The 23,786-nt window shown below is 35.0% G+C and overlaps 6 protein-coding genes across 11 annotated transcripts; 3 read left to right on the top strand and 3 right to left on the bottom strand.

The window, feature by feature from the left end:
* Positions 1-518: 518 nt before the first annotated feature.
* LOC120262835 (pentatricopeptide repeat-containing protein At5g66520-like) lies at positions 519-2,266 on the top strand. Of its 2 annotated transcripts, none has more exons than XM_039270735.1 (2): positions 519-748; positions 958-2,266. In XM_039270735.1, exons 1-2 carry the CDS (start codon positions 679-681, stop codon positions 2,241-2,243), a joined length of 1,356 nt encoding a protein of 451 aa, XP_039126669.1. In that variant the 5' UTR covers positions 519-678; the 3' UTR covers positions 2,244-2,266. The 2 variants fall into 2 exon arrangements, with proteins under 2 accessions (XP_039126669.1, XP_039126668.1); XM_039270734.1 differs by having other exon boundaries at positions 940-2,266.
* Positions 2,267-2,442: 176 nt separating this feature from the next.
* Positions 2,443-3,531, bottom strand: LOC120262837 (bZIP transcription factor 53-like). Its single transcript, XM_039270737.1, has one exon. It carries the CDS (start codon positions 2,878-2,880, stop codon positions 2,458-2,460), a length of 423 nt encoding a protein of 140 aa, XP_039126671.1. The 5' UTR covers positions 2,881-3,531; the 3' UTR covers positions 2,443-2,457.
* Positions 3,532-4,910: 1,379 nt separating this feature from the next.
* LOC120262916 (vacuolar protein sorting-associated protein 51 homolog) lies at positions 4,911-13,820 on the top strand. Of its 4 annotated transcripts, none has more exons than XM_039270827.1 (21): positions 4,911-5,205; positions 5,651-5,790; positions 5,934-5,988; positions 6,065-6,172; positions 6,310-6,408; positions 6,527-6,604; positions 7,148-7,225; positions 8,172-8,327; positions 8,436-8,536; positions 8,672-8,739; positions 9,029-9,102; positions 9,440-9,506; positions 9,737-9,852; positions 10,358-10,621; positions 10,723-10,839; positions 11,163-11,234; positions 11,349-11,399; positions 12,226-12,456; positions 12,623-12,799; positions 13,315-13,457; positions 13,687-13,820. In XM_039270827.1, the coding sequence occupies exons 1-20, from the start codon at positions 5,008-5,010 to the stop codon at positions 13,432-13,434; spliced, it is 2,370 nt and encodes a 789-aa protein (XP_039126761.1). In that variant the 5' UTR covers positions 4,911-5,007; the 3' UTR covers positions 13,435-13,457; positions 13,687-13,820. The 4 variants fall into 4 exon arrangements, with proteins under 4 accessions (XP_039126761.1, XP_039126758.1, XP_039126760.1 ...); XM_039270824.1 differs by having other exon boundaries at positions 4,912-5,205; positions 8,172-8,342; XM_039270826.1 differs by having other exon boundaries at positions 4,912-5,205; positions 7,148-7,229; positions 8,176-8,342.
* A 42-nt stretch (positions 13,821-13,862) lies between these two features.
* LOC120262919 lies at positions 13,863-17,326 on the bottom strand. 2 transcript variants are annotated; one of them, XM_039270830.1, is made up of 4 exons: positions 17,193-17,326; positions 16,473-16,630; positions 14,653-14,768; positions 13,863-14,441 (listed from the first exon to the last, which is right to left on the bottom strand). In XM_039270830.1, the coding sequence occupies exons 2-4, from the start codon at positions 16,575-16,577 to the stop codon at positions 14,069-14,071; spliced, it is 594 nt and encodes a 197-aa protein (XP_039126764.1). In that variant the 5' UTR covers positions 16,578-16,630; positions 17,193-17,326; the 3' UTR covers positions 13,863-14,068. The 2 variants fall into 2 exon arrangements, with proteins under 2 accessions (XP_039126764.1, XP_039126765.1); XM_039270831.1 differs by lacking the exon at positions 17,193-17,326 and adding an exon at positions 16,969-17,127.
* On the top strand, positions 17,297-19,502 carry LOC120262918 (RNA pseudouridine synthase 1-like). Its single transcript, XM_039270828.1, has 2 exons — positions 17,297-17,634; positions 18,728-19,502. Exons 1-2 carry the CDS (start codon positions 17,322-17,324, stop codon positions 19,360-19,362), a joined length of 948 nt encoding a protein of 315 aa, XP_039126762.1. The 5' UTR covers positions 17,297-17,321; the 3' UTR covers positions 19,363-19,502.
* A 361-nt stretch (positions 19,503-19,863) lies between these two features.
* On the bottom strand, positions 19,864-23,201 carry LOC120263477 (DNA-directed RNA polymerases II, IV and V subunit 9A). The gene is made up of 4 exons (XM_039271397.1): positions 23,013-23,201; positions 22,843-22,918; positions 22,588-22,746; positions 19,864-20,090 (listed from the first exon to the last, which is right to left on the bottom strand). The coding sequence occupies exons 1-4, from the start codon at positions 23,039-23,041 to the stop codon at positions 20,010-20,012; spliced, it is 345 nt and encodes a 114-aa protein (XP_039127331.1). The 5' UTR covers positions 23,042-23,201; the 3' UTR covers positions 19,864-20,009.
* Between the last annotated feature and the right edge of the window lie 585 nt (positions 23,202-23,786).

Below are 23,786 nucleotides of genomic sequence, written 5' to 3'. Positions count from 1 at the left end.
AAGAGTGTACATGATTCTGTAAATAGTAGATGAACAATATTAATATAATATTTATATAATATTTTTATAATATATTTGCATAACATTATCTAGTATTTGGCATAAAAAATTTGATTTCGTACTACGGGCTATTTAAACACATATATGTATATATATATGAAAATTGATGTAGATCGTTGAATTTCAATTCAATGGTTATGCACTGTGTAGTAAACAGTAGTACTCAATCAATTTCAGTAAAGTATCTTAAAAAAAATCTGAATTATCCAACTTTATTTGTACTACACCTATGACAACTATTTTAAAAACAAAACTTAAATTAATTAATTCAACTAATTTCTAATTATGTTTTACAAGTAGCACTTTAATTAGCACTGTTCTCAACTGCAAGCGTTCTACCAACGTCCACAGTTGCGTTAACCCTATTTATATAAAAAAATATATATAAATACATATATATATATATATATATATATATAAAACCGTTGTTCAAACGGATTATTTTATTTGTTGCGATGCTTCTCTTTTCATCTTCTCTTAGTACGATCTCAAGCTCTACAAAACCTCAACAATGGCGCCACTCGAAGCCTCATCACTCCATCTCTCTTCTCCACCTCTCCAGAACCCACCAAGAGCTCTCCCAGATCCACTCCCTCCTCGTCCGAACCCAGTTGATCCATGACCACCGAGCCTTCTCTCGGCTTTTCCTCGCCTTCGCTTGTCTCTCTGACCACCCCGATTCTCTCAGGTATGCTCATCAGCTCTTCCATTCCACTCATTGCCCTAGAACCCCCTTCTTCTACAATTCATTGATCAAGTCCTACTCCATCAATGGCGATCCAAAAACCGCTTTTTTACTCTTCTGTGACATGCTTCTCCATGGCGTTGCTGAACCGGATCGCTATACTTATACTTTTGTTTGCAATGCTTGCTCTAAAGCCATGTTGGTTTTTGAAGGCAAGCAAGTTCATGCTCGTTTGGTGAAAAGCTCAGATGGTGTTAGTTCTGAGTCTTGGAATTCATTGATGGATTTCTATTTGAATATCGGTGAGGATGTGCGGAAGGTGAGGAGGATTCTTGATGGAATGAAGGATCCATGCATTGTTTCTTGGAACTGTTTGCTTGATGGGTATGTGAAGTCTGGAGAGATCGAGAATGCACGCAAGGTATTCGAGGAAATGCCTGAAAGGGATACGGTTTCATGGACGACAATGCTTTTGGGTTACGTGAATGAGGGGATGTTAGATGAAGCTTGCTGTTTGTTTGATGAAATGCCAGAAAAGAACATGGTTTCTTGGAGTGTGATGATTAAGGGGTTTTGGAGATCAGGGTGTTACAAGGAGGCATTGGATCTTTTCAAAGAGATGCAGGTTTTGGATATCGAGATTGATAAGATAACATTGACGACGTTGCTGTCGGCTTGTGCTGGATTAGGTGCTCTTGATCAAGGTTGTTGGATACATGCGTTTATCGACAAACATGACATTCAAGTTGATGCACATCTCTGCACAGCTCTTGTCGATATGTATGCGAAATGTGGGAGATTAGATTTAGCACGCAAAGTTTTTCGGGGATTCAAGAAAAGAAAGGTGTTTGTCTGGAATGCAATGCTTGGTGGACTTGCGATGCATTCTCTAGGTCTTGAAGCTGTCGTATTATTCTCGGAGATGTTAAGTTCTGGAATTAGGCCTAATGAAATCACCTTCATATGTGTTCTATCAGCTTGCAGCCACTCGGGGCTTGTCAAAGATGGGCTGCAAATATTTCACAGTATGGCCGAGGATTACAAGATCAAACCTTGTGTGCAACACTATGGATGTTTGGTGGATCTTCTCGGCCGTGCAGGCTTGTTTGAGGAGGCGAAAAGAGTCATTGAGGTCATGCCGATGAAAGCCAATGGTAATGTGTGGCGAGCTTTGTTGGGAGCTTGCAGGGTCCATGGATGTGCTGAACTAGGAGAGCGAGTAGGGAAGATGTTGTTAGAAATGGAGCCAATGGATGATGGGAATTATGTGCTTCTATCCAATGTATATGCTGTTGATAATCGATGGGAAGATGTCGCGAGGTTGAGGAAAGAGATGAAGGAGAAGAGAGTTTTGAAAACACCAGGATGGAGTTCCATAGAATTAGATGGAGTTGCTTATATGTTTGCTTCCGGGGATTTGTCCCACCCTCAGAGCAGAGACATATATTCTTTGTTAGATGAACTGACCAAGCAGCTTGTTGTTGCCAATGTTCAGTGATTTGTAGTGTATATAAACACTTATACAGCACCTTTGTCGATAATATCAATGCTCTAGAAAAACTTGAAGAAATATCAATGTTTGATTAATCAAAACAAACGGGAATTTGTCGACAATGAAAGCCACCAACATCAGCACTACAATAAGGAGTGCAAAGAATAACAATATCTTATGGATTCAGCCTTGAGCCACTAAATGTAGTAGCTCGAAGATCTCAAAATTTACATTGAAACATCTTAGCAGATGCTATGATCGGCTGCACAGGTTGGGGGAGCTTCCATGGCTGCAGGAGCGGATCTGGTATCTCCGGTATATACATGGGTGTGCCACTGAATTCTTCCACAAACCGAAGAACTGAGCTCAATGATCGAAGCCTCTCCGTCAACTCTATCACCTGAGTTCTCAAAACAGCATTCTCCAAGTCACTGTTAAGGTATTGCTCTGCAATCAAATTGACCTGTGCAATTATCTGACTGTTCTCATTCTTCAATTCTGCAACCTGATTTGTAAGATCATCCATGTGCTGCTGCTTTCGCATTCTAGACCTCCTCGCCGACTCCCTATTTGATATCATCCTCTTTCGCTTCCTCTGATCCTCTTCAGAGCATGAAGATTGAGCTGCTTGCTTTGATGCCATTTCAAGAACTTCAACAATGAATAAATGAACCAATGAATGAATGAATGATGAGTTTGTATTTAATGGATTAACAGGATGGGTTTAGTTCATGAGAAGACATAAAACCAGTAAAGGAACACCACTGAGAAGGACTGGAGACAGGAAATGAAGCAAAGAGGAATATTGTGATTCATATAAGATATGGTTTGGTTTTAAATGCAGATTTAGAAGAGACCATTTGATTAGATGAACAGAAATGCATGCAGAATGACGAGGACAGATATCTAAAGATAAGACCTTTGAACTTTTTTTGTCTGAGAAAAACTGGAATTCTAAGGATGATGATGCCAGAAAGATTAGATTTTGGAACACGGAATTGCTTTAGATCTGCATAATCTGGAGAGAAAAATAGGCTGTCAGAAATCAAAACCAAACTCCAAAAAGTTTTGATTTTTACTATAAATAAGGAAGAATGGAAGCAGAAACATGGTGGTATTTATAATTTGCAAAGATGGGGGCATTTGAGGATAAGGATTTGGAGTATTTTGGAATGGATTGAATGGTTGATTTGCTGGAGATATTTGACAGTTGTTTACAGTTAATTTCTTTCTTAAAATAGTTTTGCACTGGTCAATGTATTACTAATTAGAATATAATAGTTATTATTTTTCTTTTTTTGCACACAATAATTTGGATTATTAAGTCATAATAAATGTTTTACTTTTTAATTTTTTTAAAAAATTATTTTATGAGTTATTTGTGTATACAAGGCAATTGGATTGAAAGTGCATGTATGTGTACTTTTATGATAAATTTCTATGAGTTATAACTTGTTATAATATAACAGGGTGATTTATTGCAATAAATAATATTTTTGAAAAAAAAGGTATGATTTTCTTTTCTTTTATCTCTAATTAAACATAAAATTTTATCAATACAATAACAATTAAATCCAATTATTATCAACATTACATTTGTGTGAATGATCCATGAATTTTTATATAATAGATAACCTAAACTTTTAGAAAAAAAAAATTATCAAAATTTTTTTCCCTTATGCTACTGTAATTTAATCTTTTAATTACATAATTGTGATAGTAATTATCCATTTTTATGAAGAGAATAATAGTAAAAGTACCTTTATGTGTATATATTTAAGCGGAAAGTAACAATAGGTCCTTCCAACCCTTTCAATTTTCCAAAAGATCCTAATTTACCAAATCTTCAAAACATGTCAGATATTAAAAAAATTTATTTTGAAATTAAATTAATTTAAAATTACAAAATTATTCCTACTTTACACAAAATTGCTAGGAGTATTTTTAGTAATTTTTTATGAAATTATGACTACATGATCATATAGAAACTTTTGAAAAAACAAAAAAACTAATAAGATGTAAATAAAAAGAAATTAGCAGAACAATATAATCTGAATAAATATATATATAATTTACATCCTCTATGTACATCCATAGAATAAAAATTTTATAGATGTCCAATTATTAATCGTTGGATTATGATCCAATGGCCGATTACTATACATGTACTGTAGAAACTACTATTTATCAATGTTAGCCGTTGAATCGAAATCCAACGACTGATAATGGACATTCATAAATTTTTTATCTATGGACGTCCATAGATGATTGGTTGGGGCATCCATAGAACGCTCCCAATTTAATAAAAGTAAAAGAGAGGGTTAAGATGAGATAGATAGGAACAATACAATTGATTGAACAGTTAGATCAAAATACTATACATCCTATTTTTCACTGTATAACTATTTATAAGTACAATATTAGTGTTTATGAAATAGTAACGTCAGTTAAATTAATCTAACGGTCTCCATCAATGTCCATAGATTAAATCTATGGAATACTAGACGATTGATCCTCTATAAATATTTTTTTTAATAAATTTCTTTGTATTTAATTATTTATAAAAAAACACAAAAATTTGCATTCAATTAAAGCAAAGATGAAGGGGTTAGGTGTGAATATCACAAATCAATGCATTTCAGCAGGGTCATTCTGGGAACAAAGTTTTCCACATTTGGGCATTTCGGGAACAAGTTTGCTGATCTGGATCTCGCGCGGTTAAAAGCTGAGACTCGCCGGAGCGAGAAGTAGAACAGCAAGAGCACCATCAATGGCGACGGAGAACGCTCCTCCTCCGATGGACGAGAAGGTTCGGAGGACTCGAGAGCTCCTTGCGAGCTTCTACTCCTCCGATCCCTCCATCGCCTCCGCTGGTGGCCCTCCTTCCCCCTCTTCCGCCGCCCAATCCGCCTCTCTTGATTCTATTAACTCTCCCTCTTTTGATCCTGATGTTTATATGAACCTCTTGGTATCCCTTGTGATCTCTCCCTCTCTTTCCCTTTCTGAATTTATGTTTCCTTTTTATGTATAATTTGATTGTTGGTTTTGGTGCATTGGTTTCTATGGAGTTGGATTTGTTTTTTTTTTTAGCTCCAGATTGAGATGAAATTAGTGTCATCTTAGTTAGATCTTGGATGGGTTTGTCTTTACTTTGCAAGAAAATGTAATTCTAATCGTTTATGGATCTGGGTGGATTGATTATTATCGTATGAGATCTTTTTAATACAATTTTGGGATGCATTGGATTGCGCTTTGGACTCATGGAAGTCAAAACATTGGTTTCTTGGTTAAACTTGTTTTTGTGTTTTTTGGGTTTGTTTTAAAGCCATAATTTGATAACTTAGACAAGAACTATTTGGTATTATGTTATCTGTTCTCAATCTCGTGTAATATGGAATTTGGTATTTTTGCAGATTCAAAAATCAAATCTTGAGGGGCTTCTTCAAAAGCATGTTGAGATGGCAGCTGAGATCAAGAATCTTGATACTGACTTGCAAATGCTAGTTTATGAAAATTATAACAAGTTCATCAGTGCCACTGATACTATTAAAAGGTTTTATGCTTAGCATGCTGTTTGATAGTATATAGTTTCTAGGTTATTTTGCATGGAATTTGAATTTGAATCAAAAGTATCGTCTCATTGCTCGCCTTTTCATAAGAAAGACTGATGGTACTTGTTTACATCTTTTATGCCAGGATGAAAAATAATATAAGTGGAATGGAGACAAGCATGGAACATCTTCTGGAAAAAGTACATCTTTCCTTCAGTTCTAAATTTCTTCTTTGTGGATCCTGCTCATCTTATGGAAGCTCCTGTTCTTTTACAGATTATGTCTGTTCAATCCAGGAGTGTCACAGTAAATACATCTCTATTTGAGAAAAGAGAGCACGTAGAAAAATTGCATCGAACTAGAAATTTATTGCGTAAAGTTCAGGTATAGTTACCCCATGTTTTTATTTAATTTTTGGTGTATTTAATGCTTTAGTTTTGAAATTGTCAATTTGTAAAGGCAACATGAATTTCTTCCAAGCCCACCCATGCCAATTTTCGTGATCTGTCATTGGAATGCAGTTCATATATGATCTTCCCTCCCGACTTGGAAAGTGCATAAAGTCAGAAGCATATGCAGATGCAGTGAGGTTTTTTACTGGTGCAAAACCTATTTTTGAGGTTGAGTTGTTGCGTTCTACTGCTTCATCTTTATCTACCTCAGCATGATATTCGCTTGGTCTCTTTGAGCTCAAATTATATTTTCAATGGTGTTGGTGTTGCTTCTTGACTCTGTTAGGCATATGGAGAGTCATCTTTTCAAGATTGTAAAAAGGCGTCTGAGGAGGCTATGCAGGTGGTCATTCAAAATCTCCAGGTAACTTTTTTGTTTGCCGACGAGGAAATCATGATGACAATCTAAACCATACCACACTTCTCCTTGGATTTTAGGTAGTCCATAGTTCCTCTTTTGTATTAGTTATTGTTGGTGCTACCTAGTACCCTTGTCTTGTAGACTGATCCATAGTGATGCCGGGTAATTTTTCCAATCAATTTGATGCTTTCTGGTGGTTGCATGTATGAACCTCCCTATTTCATCTAGAAAACCACCTAATTGATTTTGAAACGATGTTTTCCATTTCATTCTTTCTTGTAGTCTAATGAAGCTTTGTTGGTGCAACTTTCTCTGCTAGTATTGTTTCACATTTCTTTTGCTGCTTTTGTTTGTAGAGTTCTAAAACCTGGCTTTTATTTTGTCCCCGAATTGCTTCCAAATCATTCTCTGTTGCAATGGAGTGTGTTTGCATTGGCTCTTTGCTTTTTTTAGTACTCTCTGTTCATCAAACGTTGTTATGTGGAATCATTAACTTTATTAAGGTGCTTCCTTCAAATTGTTAAACACAAGCAATGCGTTTTTCAGGAAAAACTGTATTCAGATTCTGAACCTATTGAAGCAAGAGCTGAGGCAGTTGTGCTTCTTAAACAACTTAACTTCCCTGTTGGTATTTCACCTTTTATCTTTTCGTTACTTTTACATGCTTATGTTGCTTTATATGTGATTTTATCTAAGTCATGTTATGTACACTGCATGTATCCTTGATCACAGAGGAAGTAATGTTTTCATTAGCTTGCAATTGTTTTATCTTGAAATGCCAGCCCGCCAGTGCAAAAGTTATCTATTTTTGCTGTGTTATACAATTGTACACTATAGGCTGAATAAATTCCTGGTCAACTTCAGGGAAGGTGGTGTCTTCCTTTAGCCTAGATTGTTTAAACAGAGTATATTAACAGCTTGATAATTTTCTATATTAATGTTAATCGACTTTTTTGGTGCCCTTTCTAGCTTAACTGCTTAAATTTTTTAATAGCAGATCTCAAGAGCTACAAAGCCTTTCAATGAACTCATAAATGTGATCAAACTAAGATTAAGTTAAGATAAATTTAAATGTTGAATATCACATTTTATGCTGAGGACTCTGCGGCATGCAGTGGAGGGTGTACAATTAAAATATTTTTATTGTTTCCTCGACAGTTGTACTTCATCTTGGGAAATTTGGGGATGATGTGAAGCTTAAAGGCATATTATGGGAGATGTATCATATGTATTTGATTTAATTGTAATCTGTTGGAAGCATCCATCTTAACTTTACAAACACTGGAAATACTAATATAAAAAAACTGTAGACCACATATAGACTAGTATAGAATCCTGTATAATCTGAAAATTTGTAGTTATGCACATTGAGAACATGCATAATATGCCATGGCACCTTTTTAAAGTTACCTACAAAATTCAATCATTACATAATCATAAATAATTTTACTTCTTTTTATGTTCTTGGCATTGTTAGGGTAGGTCTAACTTGGTAATTTGTTTTAAAATTGGGATAGGATATATCTTTTTGTTTTGGTACTTTTTGTGAGTTTAAATTGCTTGTTGAAAGGTAGACAGCTTAAAGTCAAAGCTACTTGAGAGGTTGGAGGAATTCCTTTTGAGATTCCAGATTGAATCTGAAGTAGTGGAGGGAATAGTGGAAGACAGCAGTGAATCTTCTAAAGTAGGAAAGGCATCAGATCCAGTACCAACTAAACCTCCAACTGTGAGTACTGACCAGGTAGTATGCGTTTGTGTCTGGAAAACACTTGTGTGACTTTAATTGCAATATGTGCATGCCTTTATTTTAACTAACTCGATGTTATTTTCTTAGGCTTCCATCAATGAGTTCTCCAAGATGGTTCATGCTTTTCTTATAATATTTCCGGATACTGAGAAACGGCTAATAGAACTTTCACAAGACTTGTTTTCCAGGTGTTTTGTCACTTTCTGCTTGTTCTAAATTTTTTATGCCATATCTGATGGAAATTACTCAAAATCTTAGGAATCTTCTAAACCCTGTTCTATTCTTAAACCATGACCCTTTTATTTATTTATATTGGTTTGAAGGCGCTATGGAAGCATTCAAAAGAAAATAGAAAAGCGAATATCTTCTGCAAATTTACTGGCTATGCTGCGTAAGGATCTTGTCTCAGAAACGCGCATTATCTTTCATATGTTTGTGCTTCAAATTTTGCTTCTTTTCCAAGCAAAAGAAATACTGTTCATCTGGAATTTTACTGCAATTGAATTATTTCAAAACTGTTGTCTATTCATATGGTCTGCTCTCATATGTTTGTGCTTCAAATTTTGCTTGTTTACCAAGCAAAAGAAATGCTGTTCATCTGGAATTTCGCTGCAATCAAATTCTTTCAAAACTGTTGTCTATTCATATGGTCTGATCATAAATCCATTTAACTATTACAGGGGTTGTCTCGGCGGATGTGGCTGTAGTGGATGAAGTTCTGCCTGAGGCTGCTCTTCCTGTTTTTTCTCTAGAGGTTTTTACTCAGACCAACTTAATCAAAAGTTTTTGATTGTCGATATAACATGATATGTATTGAATGTATCGCTGAGTTAATCCTTTCTCAAATATTATTTTTAAAGGGCTTTGTGATGTTAACTTGAACTATCTGGTAGAAGGATTTGGATTTTGTTTTAAAGGGCTTTATTGGCTGTAGTGCATCATTTTTTTGTTTTGAGGTGTGAATGCTCCTCTATCAAATGTCCATTTTTGGATTTGCTTTCCATATGACAAGTCATTGCCTCAATATTAATGTTTTTGTTCTCCTTACCACATTATGCTCTGGTATTTAACAAAACTTTTTCCTCTTTCAGGCTGCTAGTGACATTATCAGAAATTATATCTCGTCCTCTTTCACTCATCTTTTGCTTGAAATCTCAGGTTGTGCTTCTGATTTTTTTAAATATTTTATTTTTATTTTTATTTTCTTGATTTATGAAAATCAACATGGGAAAATAACCATGTTTAGCATATCTCAGCAAGCATCTGAAGATATGCTAGCTTTGAACATCTAGACTTTGGGCAAATAATACTGTCAAACAGTTCTTATTAAGTAGACTATTACATTATTGATTGGGTATAAATAACATACACTTTTTGTCAAATTGCAGAATCACTCACAAGAACACAACCTTCACTGGAGGAAGGCGCAAAAGAATCACCTTTGCAGATTGCTTTGGAAAGCAGCAAGAAGGCTGTGATTCAGGGAAGTATGGGTCTCTTATTGGTAAGAAAATTGCATTAAACAATTATTATCCTCGACCATATACACAGGTTGATAGAGTAATATACTAAGTTTTCAATTTGCCCTGGTTTTGTTAGTAGTTGGAGGCAATACCCATTCTTGTAGGCTGTATATATAGGTAACTAGAATTGATGACATGTGCTAGATAAATTATTTTGTTTCCTGAATGCTTTCCTGAAGCTTCCTTTTTTGAGTTTTTGTTGTCGTCATTTCTCTTGCAAATTAAAACTTAATTTACAGATCTTACTGATTTACGGATTTCTTCTAAACGATTGAACAAGATGCATGAAAGGCCTCAAAACTTTAAAGCCAAGTTTGGATGCTCTTGCGTTTCTTCCCTACCTATATAATTATATGTTTATATAATAGCATTTGTTACTCTTGTTTAACTTTTGCATTCATATCTAAAATGTTTCTTTGTAGAATAATATTTGCTCCTTTTTTTTTTTTTTGGTTTAATTGATCTTTCTTAACCTCATCCCACTAGGATTTCCGCCAGCTTATTGAGGATAATGTTGGCTTGGCGAAGTTAAGAGACTTAATTATCGACTTGGTTCAAGAAGGTTTCCAAGACTTTTTCCAGAAACTTGAACAGAGTTTCCTTCTTCTTTCTGGAAGAGCTAATGCCAATAATCTAGATTCAACGATCGTAAACTCCGTACAGGTAGACAAAGTGCAAGCTGGACTTACCCTTGTGGTGGCCCAACTTTCTGTATTTATAGAGCAAAGTGCAGTTCCTAGAATTATGGAGGCAAGAAATCTATATCCTCATCTTCATTGTCAATTCTTGTTTTGCCATCAATCAAAGGTTTCCCACATCCTTGTTTTAACTGCGCTACTTCTACCAATCAGGAAATTGCTGTTTCTTTCTCTGGAGGTGGTCTTCGTGGCTATGAGAATGGGCCAGCATTCGTGCCAGGAGAGATCTGTCGATTATTCCGTGCATCTGGTGAAAAACTTCTGCATAATGTAAGAATTGTTTATCTAGCTATCTATTTCTATTTGTTGCTTGTTTGTTGCCAATGGATGCAAAACCTGCAAAATCTTTTAGGCACACCGAAGTGGATGTTATATGCAAGTTTGCTCTATTTATTTATTTATTGAATTTTTTTATATATATGTATTAGTTTCAAAGTTGTTACAATGAGAAGCATGTGGTATATTTTTGTACTTGTGAAAACAGATGACTCATATCCTTGCTTCTCTTATGCATTCTGTGAGGACCACTCTGTCAGTCAATCAAGTCATCCAGATGATCAATGAACTTACATCATCTATCTTCTCTTTTGTAGTATATAAATGTGAAAACTCAGAAAATTTCCATCCTTCTGAAAAAGAGGTTTACAACACCGAACTGGATCAAGGTAACCTCATCATTCTTCGGCCAAGCAACAATTAGCTATGTAAACAACCATTTTTTTTCAAATACTTATTATGGCCTTGTTTTCTGTTGTCACTGGTTGGATGTCCAACTGCAGCACAAGGAACCAAGGGAAGTCCATATGTTTGTTGATTTGCTCCTTCATGAGGTATGTTAGTTTTGCTCAATTTATTTAAATGTTCCTACTAAATTAGTTGACCCGTACACTTGAAAGTATGAAATTGTCAAACAAATAATTTGGTTTTGAAAACATGAGATTTACGTTTTCTTGGTTAAATGCTACTTGTCATTAGAACTTCATTTGTTTTGGCAGACTTGAGTATCTATATGATATGATGTACTTATGCAAATGCCACCTATTATATGGTGACAATTCTGAAATCTCTCAAGAAAAATTTAATTAAAGGGATATCATCCATTTAATACATAAATAAAATGTTACAGAAATTGTCTTTTACAGAGCCGTATGAATTTCTCTTTGCGCCAACTCCCTTGACCTGTGAGGCAAACTATTGGTTTCCATTGTCATGCTTTAAGTAATGCTGACATTGACGATATAGAATCTTTTATTTTCTGTTAAACGGTATAGGAAAAATCCTCCTGCAAACAATAAGCATTGTTGAAAGAGGACTGTGATAGAACTTAGAGACTTGTCTAGTAGTTAGTACAAGGTTTCTTTTTAGGCAATTTTCTTCAAGTTGGATATTCTTCAAGCTTCACTTGAGATGGTTTCATGAAACCAAAACATTTACTGAAAGAGCATTTTTATTTGCTAATTGCATTTTTAAGCATTTAATTGTTACTTTTAGCAATTTTATATGTCAACATATAAAATGTTTTCTACATCCATTTACAATCTGCTAGTCAGTCAAATTTTTTCCTGACATTATTGAACCGGTAACAGATCATGTGGATTTGCTCTTCATTTAATACTTACTTTGACAGTTGTTCTGTCTGTCTGTTTTTCTCCACAGTTGGATGGCATTGGAATTGAAGTGAGACAAATATTACCTCATGGGCTTATTCGAAGGCACCGTCATTCTGACAGCACAGGAAGCACTAATTCTTCACGTAGTAATCCAATACGTGAGGATAAAACAGCCAGGTCAAATTCACACAGAGCCAGAAGCCAGCTTCTTGAAAGCCATCTGGCAAAGTTGTTTGAGCAAAAAATGGAAATCTTTACAAAAGTCGAGTATACACAGGTATGGCTCTCTACCCTTTTTTTTAAAGCTTCCTATGTGTGAAAATTCAATGCTTGATTGTATTCAGTTGCCATTTGTTTCATAAGAGTCGATGGCTCAACTGATTTAATTATTGATATGAAGGCTTGATTACTCTTCTTACGAGCATTTTGTGATGACTTTTCAGGAGTCAATTATATCAACCATAGTAAAACTCTGCTTGAAAAGCTTGCAAGAATTTGTTCGACTGCAGACATTTAATCGTAGCGGGTACCAGCAGATTCAGCTGGATATTGAGTTTCTGAAGAACCCTTTGAAAGATTTTGTTGATGATGATGCAGCCATTGACTTCCTACTAAAAGAGGTGAGGAGATAATTCTCGTATTTTATCCAAACAAAAACTTATCTTTAGGACATAATATGGGTTCTGGTATCATTTGAAACAACATGGATGATTTATATTTTCTTTCTTCTTCAAGCTATATTGTTATTGCAAGCCTTTTCTCATTTCTTTAGAGCTATTTAATCGATAAGTGTACATGGATCAGTGACACCCAGAAAAAAAATGAGGTTTTATAATAAATCTCTCATCTGAATGCTTGTCCCGAGGCATGTGTGCTTCGTCGAAACTTGTTTCCTCATTTACTTTATAAGGTGTACCATGCCAAAATTGAATTATGTTAACCGGGATAAGCAGAGTCAAAATTGCAGAGTCACAACCGTGCCCTGCTTCTAACTCCTTCAAGGAACATCCTATGAATTATTTTCATTTATTTATTTAATTTACGTTCTACTTGATATAGTCACTGCTTTGAACATGCTTTGGTTATTGAAGACAATGATTGATCATTTGACTGACCACGATTCTCTTTTGCGAAGATAAACCATGCTGCTCATGAACGGTGTTTGGATCCAATTCCTCTGGAGCCTCCGATAATTGACAAACTTATACAGGCCAAGCTAGCCAAGAACAAAGAACAGAGTCCAAGCATGCAGTGACAATCAAATTTTTTGTATATTTGGTAAGTTGTGTTTGCTTCCACAGGTTCAAACTTCTAGACCAATTCATCAATTGTTATTGAATGATGTGATTATGTAGTGAATCTTAAATCATTAAATTGACCAATAATCCCCAGAAATTTTGGACCAATAACAATGCTATTTAACTTATCTTACCTCTTATTATTTCATTTTCTTTTTTTTTTTCCTTGTATTCGTTGAGTGATCTAGAATTTGGCTTCTCATTTACAGAAATATCAAGATGAGGTTTTATAAGTAGCTGTACCGATAAAAGACGAACAGGGCCAACATGGAAGAAGCATTGATTGGAAATATTTTGAATCTGGATTTATTTTGTGATTATATTTGCAAGTGCTGAAGTGAAATAATGAGATTCTTTGTTTTCATAATTCTGAGGTCAACCTCCATTGATAAAAGAACTATACAGGTCAAAGACCCACCATCTGTATTTGAGTTTTTGTGTCTATCCCTGAACATATCCTTCTACCACTTCCGAACACGAAAGTTATAACAAAAAACAGTCTACAATTTCCCAGTCATCATAAACATCTTACACTAATTGTTGATGAGGAACCATGTTATCAAAGGAAACATCAATATGTGCATATATGCATTAAGTATTCAGGTTAGACGATGAAGGAGCCACCGTGTCATCCTCCGGTGGTTGGTCATTGCAACTGTTTGCGGTAGCCACTTCCGGTCCGGGGGTTTGGTTATTCATCTCACTGAAGGTCCTCTTCTTGGAGGATGAAGACTCTGACATCTCCACATCCTTAACCTTTTCACCCTCTTTCTCTTTCGCTTCTTTCTCATTCTCTGGTTGAGCTTGTACTTCGGGAGCTGGAGGTTTCGGTAGCAAAGGAGGCTCAGTCCCGCTGAGCCTGCAGAAGACTCTCTCGACCGTTTCGTTTATCTCTTTACCTAATCCATTGGTGTCGAGAATCAGCTCCCATACAGCTTTCGAGGCCTTCTCGAGTGCTGGAGCTCTGTGAATTTCAGACAATTCATGTTTGAGATGATTGAATATATATGATTATATATATGATTGTTACAGCTTTCCGATAGTATCATACGACAAATTATGTTGGTGATATTAAATAAAAAAGTGCACTAATGGAATAAGATCAAGAAAGGAAGTTAAAAACTGTCGGCAATTGTATCATCATAATGAAAAAGTTAAAAACAGGAAAAGCTCACTCAAGTTCTCGTCGAAGTGCATCAAACAATTCCCGCTTGGTCTGTTTCTCTGCACCAGGAGTATTGAGAACTTTGCTTTGCTCTACCATTGAAATAGTGCTGTTCTTCAGCTCTTCCTGCAAGATATCACCATTTGCCACATTTTAGAATGGTAAGAAGACAATTGATAAAAGATAAGAAAGCATTTGGCTGCTTAAAGAAGTTCAGCTTAGCATCATTATTGGCGTTTAATGGCAAGTCAAAAAAGAACAGGTTGTTTGATAATATATAAACAGAAAGCAAGACCAACCTACTCTTAAAATTGAGAAAAAGGTTTCTATTTTTGTTATTTTTTTCTTTAATTTTTGATAGAAGGTTCTTCCCACAATAATATAGATGTGTTTAATGGCACATTAAAAAAGGACAGACTGTTTGATAATATATAAACAGAAAGCAAGACCAACCTTCTCTTAGAATTGAAAAAAAAGTTTTCTATTTTTGTAATTATTTTCTTTAATTTTTAACAGAAGGTTCTTCCCACAATAAAACAGTAATTTAACTGAAGAGTCTCCAGCTAAGCACATGAAGAAATTCAATCAAAATTCTCAACAAGCAAAATTAACTTTTCATCCAAACTAAAACAATGAGAATCAGATTTGCTGACGTAAATGGCAAACAAAGGACCTGCTACTCTATATATCTTTTTACAAATTAAGCATCATTTTGCTGGTCACATGGGAATGTAATATGAAGATCAAAACATAATTATCTTCAAATGGATATAAGTTTCACCTACATCGAGTTCTTTCCAAAAAAGTTAATAGATATACACAGTGTGGCGACAAAGATAAATCAGATTCATTCATCTTAAATGTTAACCACCACATGGCACACACCTAATAATCAAGGAGCAATGTACTGGATCCATGTGGACATAAAACAACAACAGATGATCTAAAAGCTCAAGAACATCACATCTTTACCGAAATGCAATGTTTGAAAGCATAATGGAGCTTAATCTTGCATTAACACAACAGAAATGGCAAATTCACAATATGAAATTCCCATCTATCATGCTATATATATAGAAACATGAAACAACAGCTGATGATCTGAAAGCACAAGAACATCATATCTTTACCAAAATGCAATCTTCGAAAGCATATTGGAGCTTAATCTTGCATTAACACAACAGACAGACATGGAAAATTCAGGATATGAAATTCTCATCTATCATGCTATATACAGAAACATAAAACAACAACAGATGATCTAAAAGCTCAAGAACATCATATCTTTATCCAAATGCAATCTTTAAAAGAATAATGGACATACATGGAAAATTCAGGATATAAAATTCCCATCTATCATGCCATATATAGAAACATGAAACTACAGCAGATGATCTGAAAGAACAAGAACATCATATCTTTACCAAAATGCAATCTTCGAAAGCATATTGGAGCTTAATATTGCATTAACACAACAGACATAGAAAATTCAGGATATGAAATTCCCATATATCATGCTATATACAGAAACATAAAACAACAGCAGATGATCTGAAAGCACAAGAATATCATATCTTTATCCAAATGCAATCTTTGAAACAATAATAGAGCTTAATCTTGCATTAAATCAATAGACATGGAAAATTCAGGATATGAAAATCTCATCTATTACAGAAACATAGAACATAAAACAACAACAGATGATCTGAAAGCACAAAAACATCATATCTTTGGATAATAGAGCTTTAATCTTGCATTAAATCATCAGGCACGGAAAATTCAGGATATGAAAATCTCATTTATTATGCTATAAATAGAAAACAAGCTTACATTGGCCTTGAGCTGATTGATTATCTTCAGTCGAATAGCATCAATAGTTCCATCATTCATAAGAGATTCAAGCACATCTTCTGGTGTTATTACAGAAGAATCCATTGAACTCAAATTGAACTTGAAACAATTTATCAAAGCTTCACTCAAAGGTTAATCTGCAAAAAAGCACAAATATAAACTAAATGTAGAGTAATTAGTGGAATCAAACATCTCAAAGACGTAGTAACCCAAAATTCTCAAGAATCTTACTCTTGAAAATTCAGATTGTTTTTATTCAAACAAACAGAAGAATAATTTCAATCAAACACTCCATTTAGCATGCAATAGTCCTCAAAACAAACACATTTATGCTCATGGATTCAATTCTTGTTCATTAATCAGAACTCCATCCAAATCCAACACTACAAATAAAAAAAAACAAATTTTGAATCCAATTTAGTGACCTTATGATCCTATGAATCAAAACAAAATCATAAGAAAAACAATCACAAACCTTCAAACCCTAAACGAAATCACCAACTTGATTCCCCAGAAATCGTTCCAGTTCCCAAAAAAAATTTTTAAAAAAAAAGAAGAAAATCTACAAATCCTACCAAAAATAGACAAAATCAACAATGAAATTCACTCATTCAACCTCACCACATCGATCCAACTCCCAAAATAACCTTCAAAAAAACAATCAAATTAAAGAACAAATCAAGGGAAACAAGATCGCACCTTCAAAGCCCACACAAACGAGCTTGAGAGTTGAAACACGTTTGGATTTCGAAACCGTCTTCTTATCGGATCTATAAGAATCCAACCCGAATCCGACCCGTGGCCAACCTCATCGTCTAAATTACGAAAATGCCACCACGCACAGCACTACCAGTACCACTACCCTTCAAAACCCTAGCACCGACGATCTCTCATCGATCCCAAGCCATGGCAGCGGCGGCGAGCGGGTTTCCAACACCGATGACGCCGCCGTACCCGGCGATATCGAAGGATGTGGAGCTGAGGAGGGCGATGACGGCGGCGGCGAGGTCAGGGGCGTACGAGCTCGGCGCCGGCGACGTCGTATTCGAAGATGAGTCGATGGTGGTCGTGAACAAGCCCTCGGGGATCTACTGCGAAACCCTTCTCAAAACTCTCTCCGATAAGGCTCCTCCGCCCTCCGGTAAGATCACCTTGCGGTTATTGAATCTTTTTTTTTTATTATTTTATTTCTAATATTAAAATTCTTAAAATAAAAATGGTTTTTTTTTTCCCATTAACCTTCAAAACTTGAATATTTGTATGAATATATTGTTATCAAATTTTTTTTTTTTTTTAATTTACCTGTCTAAGGCCAAAATGGTATGTATATATATACACATAAATGCCTGCATTAATGGAATTTTATTTTGTATGTATTTTGGTTTTGGAATTGTATGTATAAGACCCCTAATATGTATATAGACAATATGTTTTCTGGGATGCCCCCAAAAATAAATCTAGGAACATCCCCACAACCGACTATTGTTTCATTACTAATTCTGGAGATGAGGTTAGGGTTAGTGATGCTGACTCCACTCTCTGGAGTTATATTTTATAATAAAACTGTTACTGTGAAATGTCTCTAGATTACCGGTCCTTATATATATACTATATTGGATATATTTGCATGAATGTTATATTCATTTTCACTCTGAATCATTTCATTACAAATGTCATACAACTTACCAGAATACATACATACATACGCAAGTATGCACTGATTGAGCCAATTCATACCTTAAGGAATTATGTATAGTTTTACTTTGTTAGGTACAGAACCACAGAATTTATTATTTGGAATATATATACACATTGTACATACATTCATTTATACTAAATGGAGTTTTATATTTAGTTTCCTAAAATTTTATAGAATGGAAATAAAAAGTTGGGAATTTTTAAAGTTATGGTTAACTCTTATTCCAGGAATAAGCTAATACTAACAAATTTTCTAGTTCTAGAATGAGATTAAGGGTGTTAAACCAGGAAAATAAGACCATTAGCTTTGTTTCAAGCTACTTAACAAAGATTTATAATATTATTATGGAATCAGGTTTGGTTTGTGTTAAAGTAAAGAATAGTTCCAAATCAGTTAATTTAGAAAATATAAATCGAATATGTAAGTGTGAGTCTCTCATTAAAATGAGTTTAAGCTTTTGGGTTGAATCGGACAATGACGGTATAAAGCTTGTAAAAAGTTCTAAGAAATAATGTATTTGATTGTGAAAATGCAGGAAATGGAACAAGTGAAGACAATGCACTTCATCTTGCCAACAGGTTAGACAGAGACACAAGTGGTTTAATGGTGATAACCAAATCAAACAAAGTAGCAGCAAAGTTAGTGAAAGCATTCACTGATCACAAAGTGAAGAAATCATATATTGCTCTCTGCATTGGCCATGCACCCAAGTGGAAGAAGCTAACCATAAGCTCCGGCCATGGCCGGTCCAAGTTCGGTGCATGGCGCGTGTATTCCAAGTCAGATGTCGGTCGAACTCTTCCGGGTGGATCGATGGTGAAGGACATGATGACTTGCTTCGAAGTTTTATCAATCAATGGGCAGAAGAACAACCCGGGTGATGATTTGGATGTAACTGTCGAAAGTAAGGCAGATGAAAGTGGTTTCGGCAAAGATGAGATATTGATAAGAGCTTGGCCGCAGAGCGGTAGAACTCATCAGATTCGGCTTCATTGTCAGTATCTTGGAATTCCGATCAGAGGAGATGTTAAGTATGGAGGTGTGATTGAGTGGAAGGGCATCGAGTTTGATTTCCATGCTCTTCATGCTGAAAACTTGGCTTTTGATCATCCTGTTTCTGGTTTGCCTCTTTGTTTTCGTTCGCCTCTTCCTTTGTGGGCGAAGGAATGATGGCGATGGATTGATAATTTGTATCGATCATGATCATTGATGATTACTGCAAATGTGATGAAATGTTGAGAACTGTCTGAAATTTTTCGATATATATTGTCTGATTACATAGAATTTGGCTTGTAGATTGTGAAACAGAATCACTGTCGATGTAAATTTCGGCATGACATGTTTGAAACATGGCATTCATGAAATAGAACATGAACATTTTTTTTTTTTGGGAAAAGGAGCGGGGCAAACCCACTAGAGACCCATGGACGTGCACAAGCCTCGGTGGAACAAGTGGGGACAGGGCCGCACTCACGTGGGCGCTAGAACCATCCATACACAACTCTCAGAAATGTGCCCTCAGCCGAGAATCGAACTTTCACCACTCGGTGAGAGCTCTATCGGCGACCCGTGTACCAATAGACCCAAAGATCGTTGACAATAGAGCATGAACATTGATTCAGTATGAATTTCAGAATGAAGCCATTGAGAATACGGAAAGAGAACATAAAAGGACACAAAGCAAGGCATAGTTTTATTGAGGATCTGTCAAATTAGGGTTTTCAGAATCTCAATCATTTGATAGTTTACAACAGAACAAGATAAATAGAAGCGCTGGCGAAAAATGATGAGCCGGTGGACAAACAGAACTCGAGCAATCAATCTCTCCACCGATGTCCACAACTTGGATTACAACAGACGAAGAACAGGGTCATACCTTCTTCACCCCTCGCCGTAGCCTGAAAAAAACAATTAGCTATGTATTTAGATATGAAAAACAAGGATTAAATCTCTTAGTCTCAATTAAAAGCTGAATATCCAAACATTTTATAGTATTACACAAAAGCATTGTAACCAGAAATCTAAAAAGTTTAAAATTTTAATGTACTAATATGTATGTCTAACAATCTCAGACGGATGAAGCAAAATGTTATCTTTTCTACGCGAAAGATCAGTCCATGAAAACATCGACATTCGTGAAACTTGGAGAACATAGAGTGAACATAAACTTGAATTTATAAGGGACAAGACCTCTGATATACATGTGTGTGTCTGTATGTGTGTATCATCGATGTTCAGTAATAATATGCATACTGACATCTTAAGAAGAAATCAAAGCATTAAAATTTCCTAAGAATGAACTGAGATTTAACTTTTCAATCCTGAAGATCAGTCCATAAGAACAGAGATGAAAGAACAATGAGATTCATTGGTTAACATTGATCCAATTTTAACAGAACATCGAAAAACAACATTATTCAAAACTTTGGAGAATATAAATATGAACTAGGATAAGGTTGTGCATTCAATATTAGGATATAACCAAAGTAACACAAACATGTTAAGATTGAACCAAGTTGCAAAACTTTTCAAAGATAAAGATCAATTCATAAAAGAGAGATGAAATTAACAATGAAATTTATCACTCAATGTTCACCCATTTGTAACTAACCATCGAAAAAATCACTATTTTTGAAACTTTTCAAAGCTAAAAATCAATCCACAATCCTCAGTACGCAACACAAAGGAAATTTAGGAGAATGAAGTGCAAACATGAATTAGAATAAGTTTGCTCGTATACAAGCAAATATAACACACACTAAGATTCAAGCAAGATGCTAACTTTTCAAAGCCAAAGATCAATCCACAATCCACAGATACACAAAGGAAATTTAGGAGAAGAAGGTGTAGATATGAACTAGGATAAGGTTGCTCATTCTATATGTTAGTATATAAGCAAATAAAACACACACTAAGATTCAAGCAAGACGCTAACTTTGCAAAGCTAAAGAGTAATATATACAAAGACAGATGCACACAAAGGAAATTTAGGAGAATAAAGTGTAAACATTGAACTAGAATAAGGTTGCTTGTTCTCTATGTTAGTACATAAGCAAATAAAACACAGACTAAGATTCAAGCAAGACGCTAACTTTGCAAAGCTAAAGAGTAATATATACAAAGACAGACGCACACAAAGGAAATTTAGGAGAATAAAGTGTAAACATTGAACTAGAATAAGGTTGCTTGTTCTCTATGTTAGTACATAAGCAAATAAAACACACACTAAGATTCAAGCAAGACGCTAACTTTGCAAAGCTAAAGAGTAATATATACAAAGACAGATGCACACAAAGGAAATTTAGGAGAATAAAGTGTAAACATTGAACTAGAATAAGGTTGCTTGTTCTCTATGTTAGTACATAAGCAAATAAAACACACACTAAGATTCAAGCAAGACGCTAACTTTGCAAAGTTAAAGATCAATATATACAAAGACAGATGCACACAAAGGAAATTTAGGAGAATAAAGTGTAAACTTGAACTAGAATAAGGTTGCTCGTTCTCTATGTTAGTACATAAGCAAATAAAACACACACTAAGATTTAAGCAAGACGCTAACTTTGCAAAGCTAAAGATCAATACATACAAAGACAGACGCACACAAAGGAAATTTAAGAGAATAAAGTGTAAACATGAACTAGAATAAGGTTGCTCGTTCTCTATATTTGTATATAAGCAAACAAAACACACCTTAAGATTCAAGCAAGACTTTAACTTTTCAAAGCTAAATATCAATCTAAAATACATGGGCACACACAGGAAATTTTGGAGAATGAAGTGTAAGCACGGACTAGAATGAGGTTGTTCATTCAATACATTAGTATACAAGCAAATAAAACTCATATTACGATTCCAGCAAGATGCTAACTTTTCAAAGCTGAAGATCAATCTACAATACACAGACACACACAAAGGAAATTTCAAAGAATATAGAATAAGGTTGCTCAATGTATATGTTAGAATATATATGTAAGCAAAGGAACACATACTAAGATTCAAGCACAGCACTAACTTTGCAAAGCTAAAGATCAATATATACAATACACAGACACACACAAAGGAAATTTAGGAGAATAAAGTGTAGATATGAACTAGAATAAGGTTGCTTATCCTATATGTTAGTCTACAAGCACATAAAGCACACAATAAGAAAGAAGCAGGAAGCTAACTGTTCAAAGCTAAAGATCAATCAACAACACATAGACACACATAAAGGACATTTAGGAGAATAAAGCGTAAACATGAACCAGAGTAAGGTCGCTCATTCTATATGTTAGTATATAAGCAAATAAACACACACACACACACACAGGGAATTAAGCAAGATGCTAACTTTTCAAAGCCAAAGATGAATCCATAAAAAGAAGAGAGAAAAAAAAAAAAGAGAGAGACCTGGAAGAAGACAGCTTCAGGATGATTACAAACAGAACATCTAACACTCTTAGTGCGAGGAAGAGTTGGATCAGCAGCAACATCTTGAAGAACTTGAGTGAACTCACCAGGAGCATGGTGTATAACATTCCTATACACACAGTTATTATCAGCAACTTCCTGAATCCAATCACAAATCACCAGAATCAGTACTAATTTCCACTTCAACTTCCAAAACCCCCCAAAATTAAGAAAATTAAAAAAGTTAAAACTGGCCTGATGATCACAGTTGCGGCAGGCAAAGAGGAGAACTTTCTGCTCCCTATCTTCCTTGGGATACAGAATGTTGTTGCTGCACAGTGAAAAGATCTCAGTAAGATCAGTGATGATGAGAAGAAAGAGGAAGGGAATGGGAAAAGTCTTTTCGGGTGGTTGATGATGCTTACCATTCTCGGCAAAACTTCATGGTACTCATGGTTGGCTGCTGATGCTTTTATTCTAATTTCCTTCTCTTTCTTCCTTCTTTTGGTGGTGATTTTGCTGCTGCTGCTGCTGCTGCTGCTGATGCTGATGATGAAAGTGTTGTTGTTTGGATTGGTCTAGAGTTCTTGGTATGTGTATTTAGAGAGAAATAAATACATTATAAATGTATTCTGGTAAAGTCTTTGTTTTGGTGGGGTCTTCTTCTTCACTTTAATTGCTGGACACTTTATTCAAAGCATTGTGAAATTCTGGTATTTATTGTCATTTATTGCATTAAAACCATTGAATTGGTTTTGTTTTGGTTTAATTACCGGGTGAGTCCCTTCACTGTTCTCTCTCAGCTCTTTACATTTTGAATTACCCATTGTGTGTGTGGTTTTTATAAAAAAAACAATAAGTACATGTTAGCATCTCTATTATGTGTGAATTATTGTTTTGAATAAGTCTGTAAAAAAATATGAATAAATGAATTATTGCCTTGAATATGCCCTCTCACGGAGATAAATATATAGAATTAAATTGGAATTTGGGATGAAGGCCTCCTCAACCCGAAATTAAAAAGAGACGAGTCTCGCATCAAAAGAGGATTCCAAAAAAACTCTGTAGACAAACACTCTTCTCTTATTTAAAGGTCCATTTGATACACAAGATTTTAAGGAACAGTACAGGATAATTTCTATTATTATGCGTTTGATTTACAAATGAAACAGGAGTACAACACAAACTACCAAGTTGGT

Source organism: Dioscorea cayenensis, chromosome 6 (assembly GCF_009730915.1).
Source record: "Dioscorea cayenensis subsp. rotundata cultivar TDr96_F1 chromosome 6, TDr96_F1_v2_PseudoChromosome.rev07_lg8_w22 25.fasta, whole genome shotgun sequence".
Classification (NCBI taxonomy): Eukaryota; Viridiplantae; Streptophyta; class Magnoliopsida; order Dioscoreales; family Dioscoreaceae; genus Dioscorea; species Dioscorea cayenensis.
Note: the sequence above shows the minus strand (reverse complement) of the source record. Positions and strands in the feature narration are given on the sequence as shown.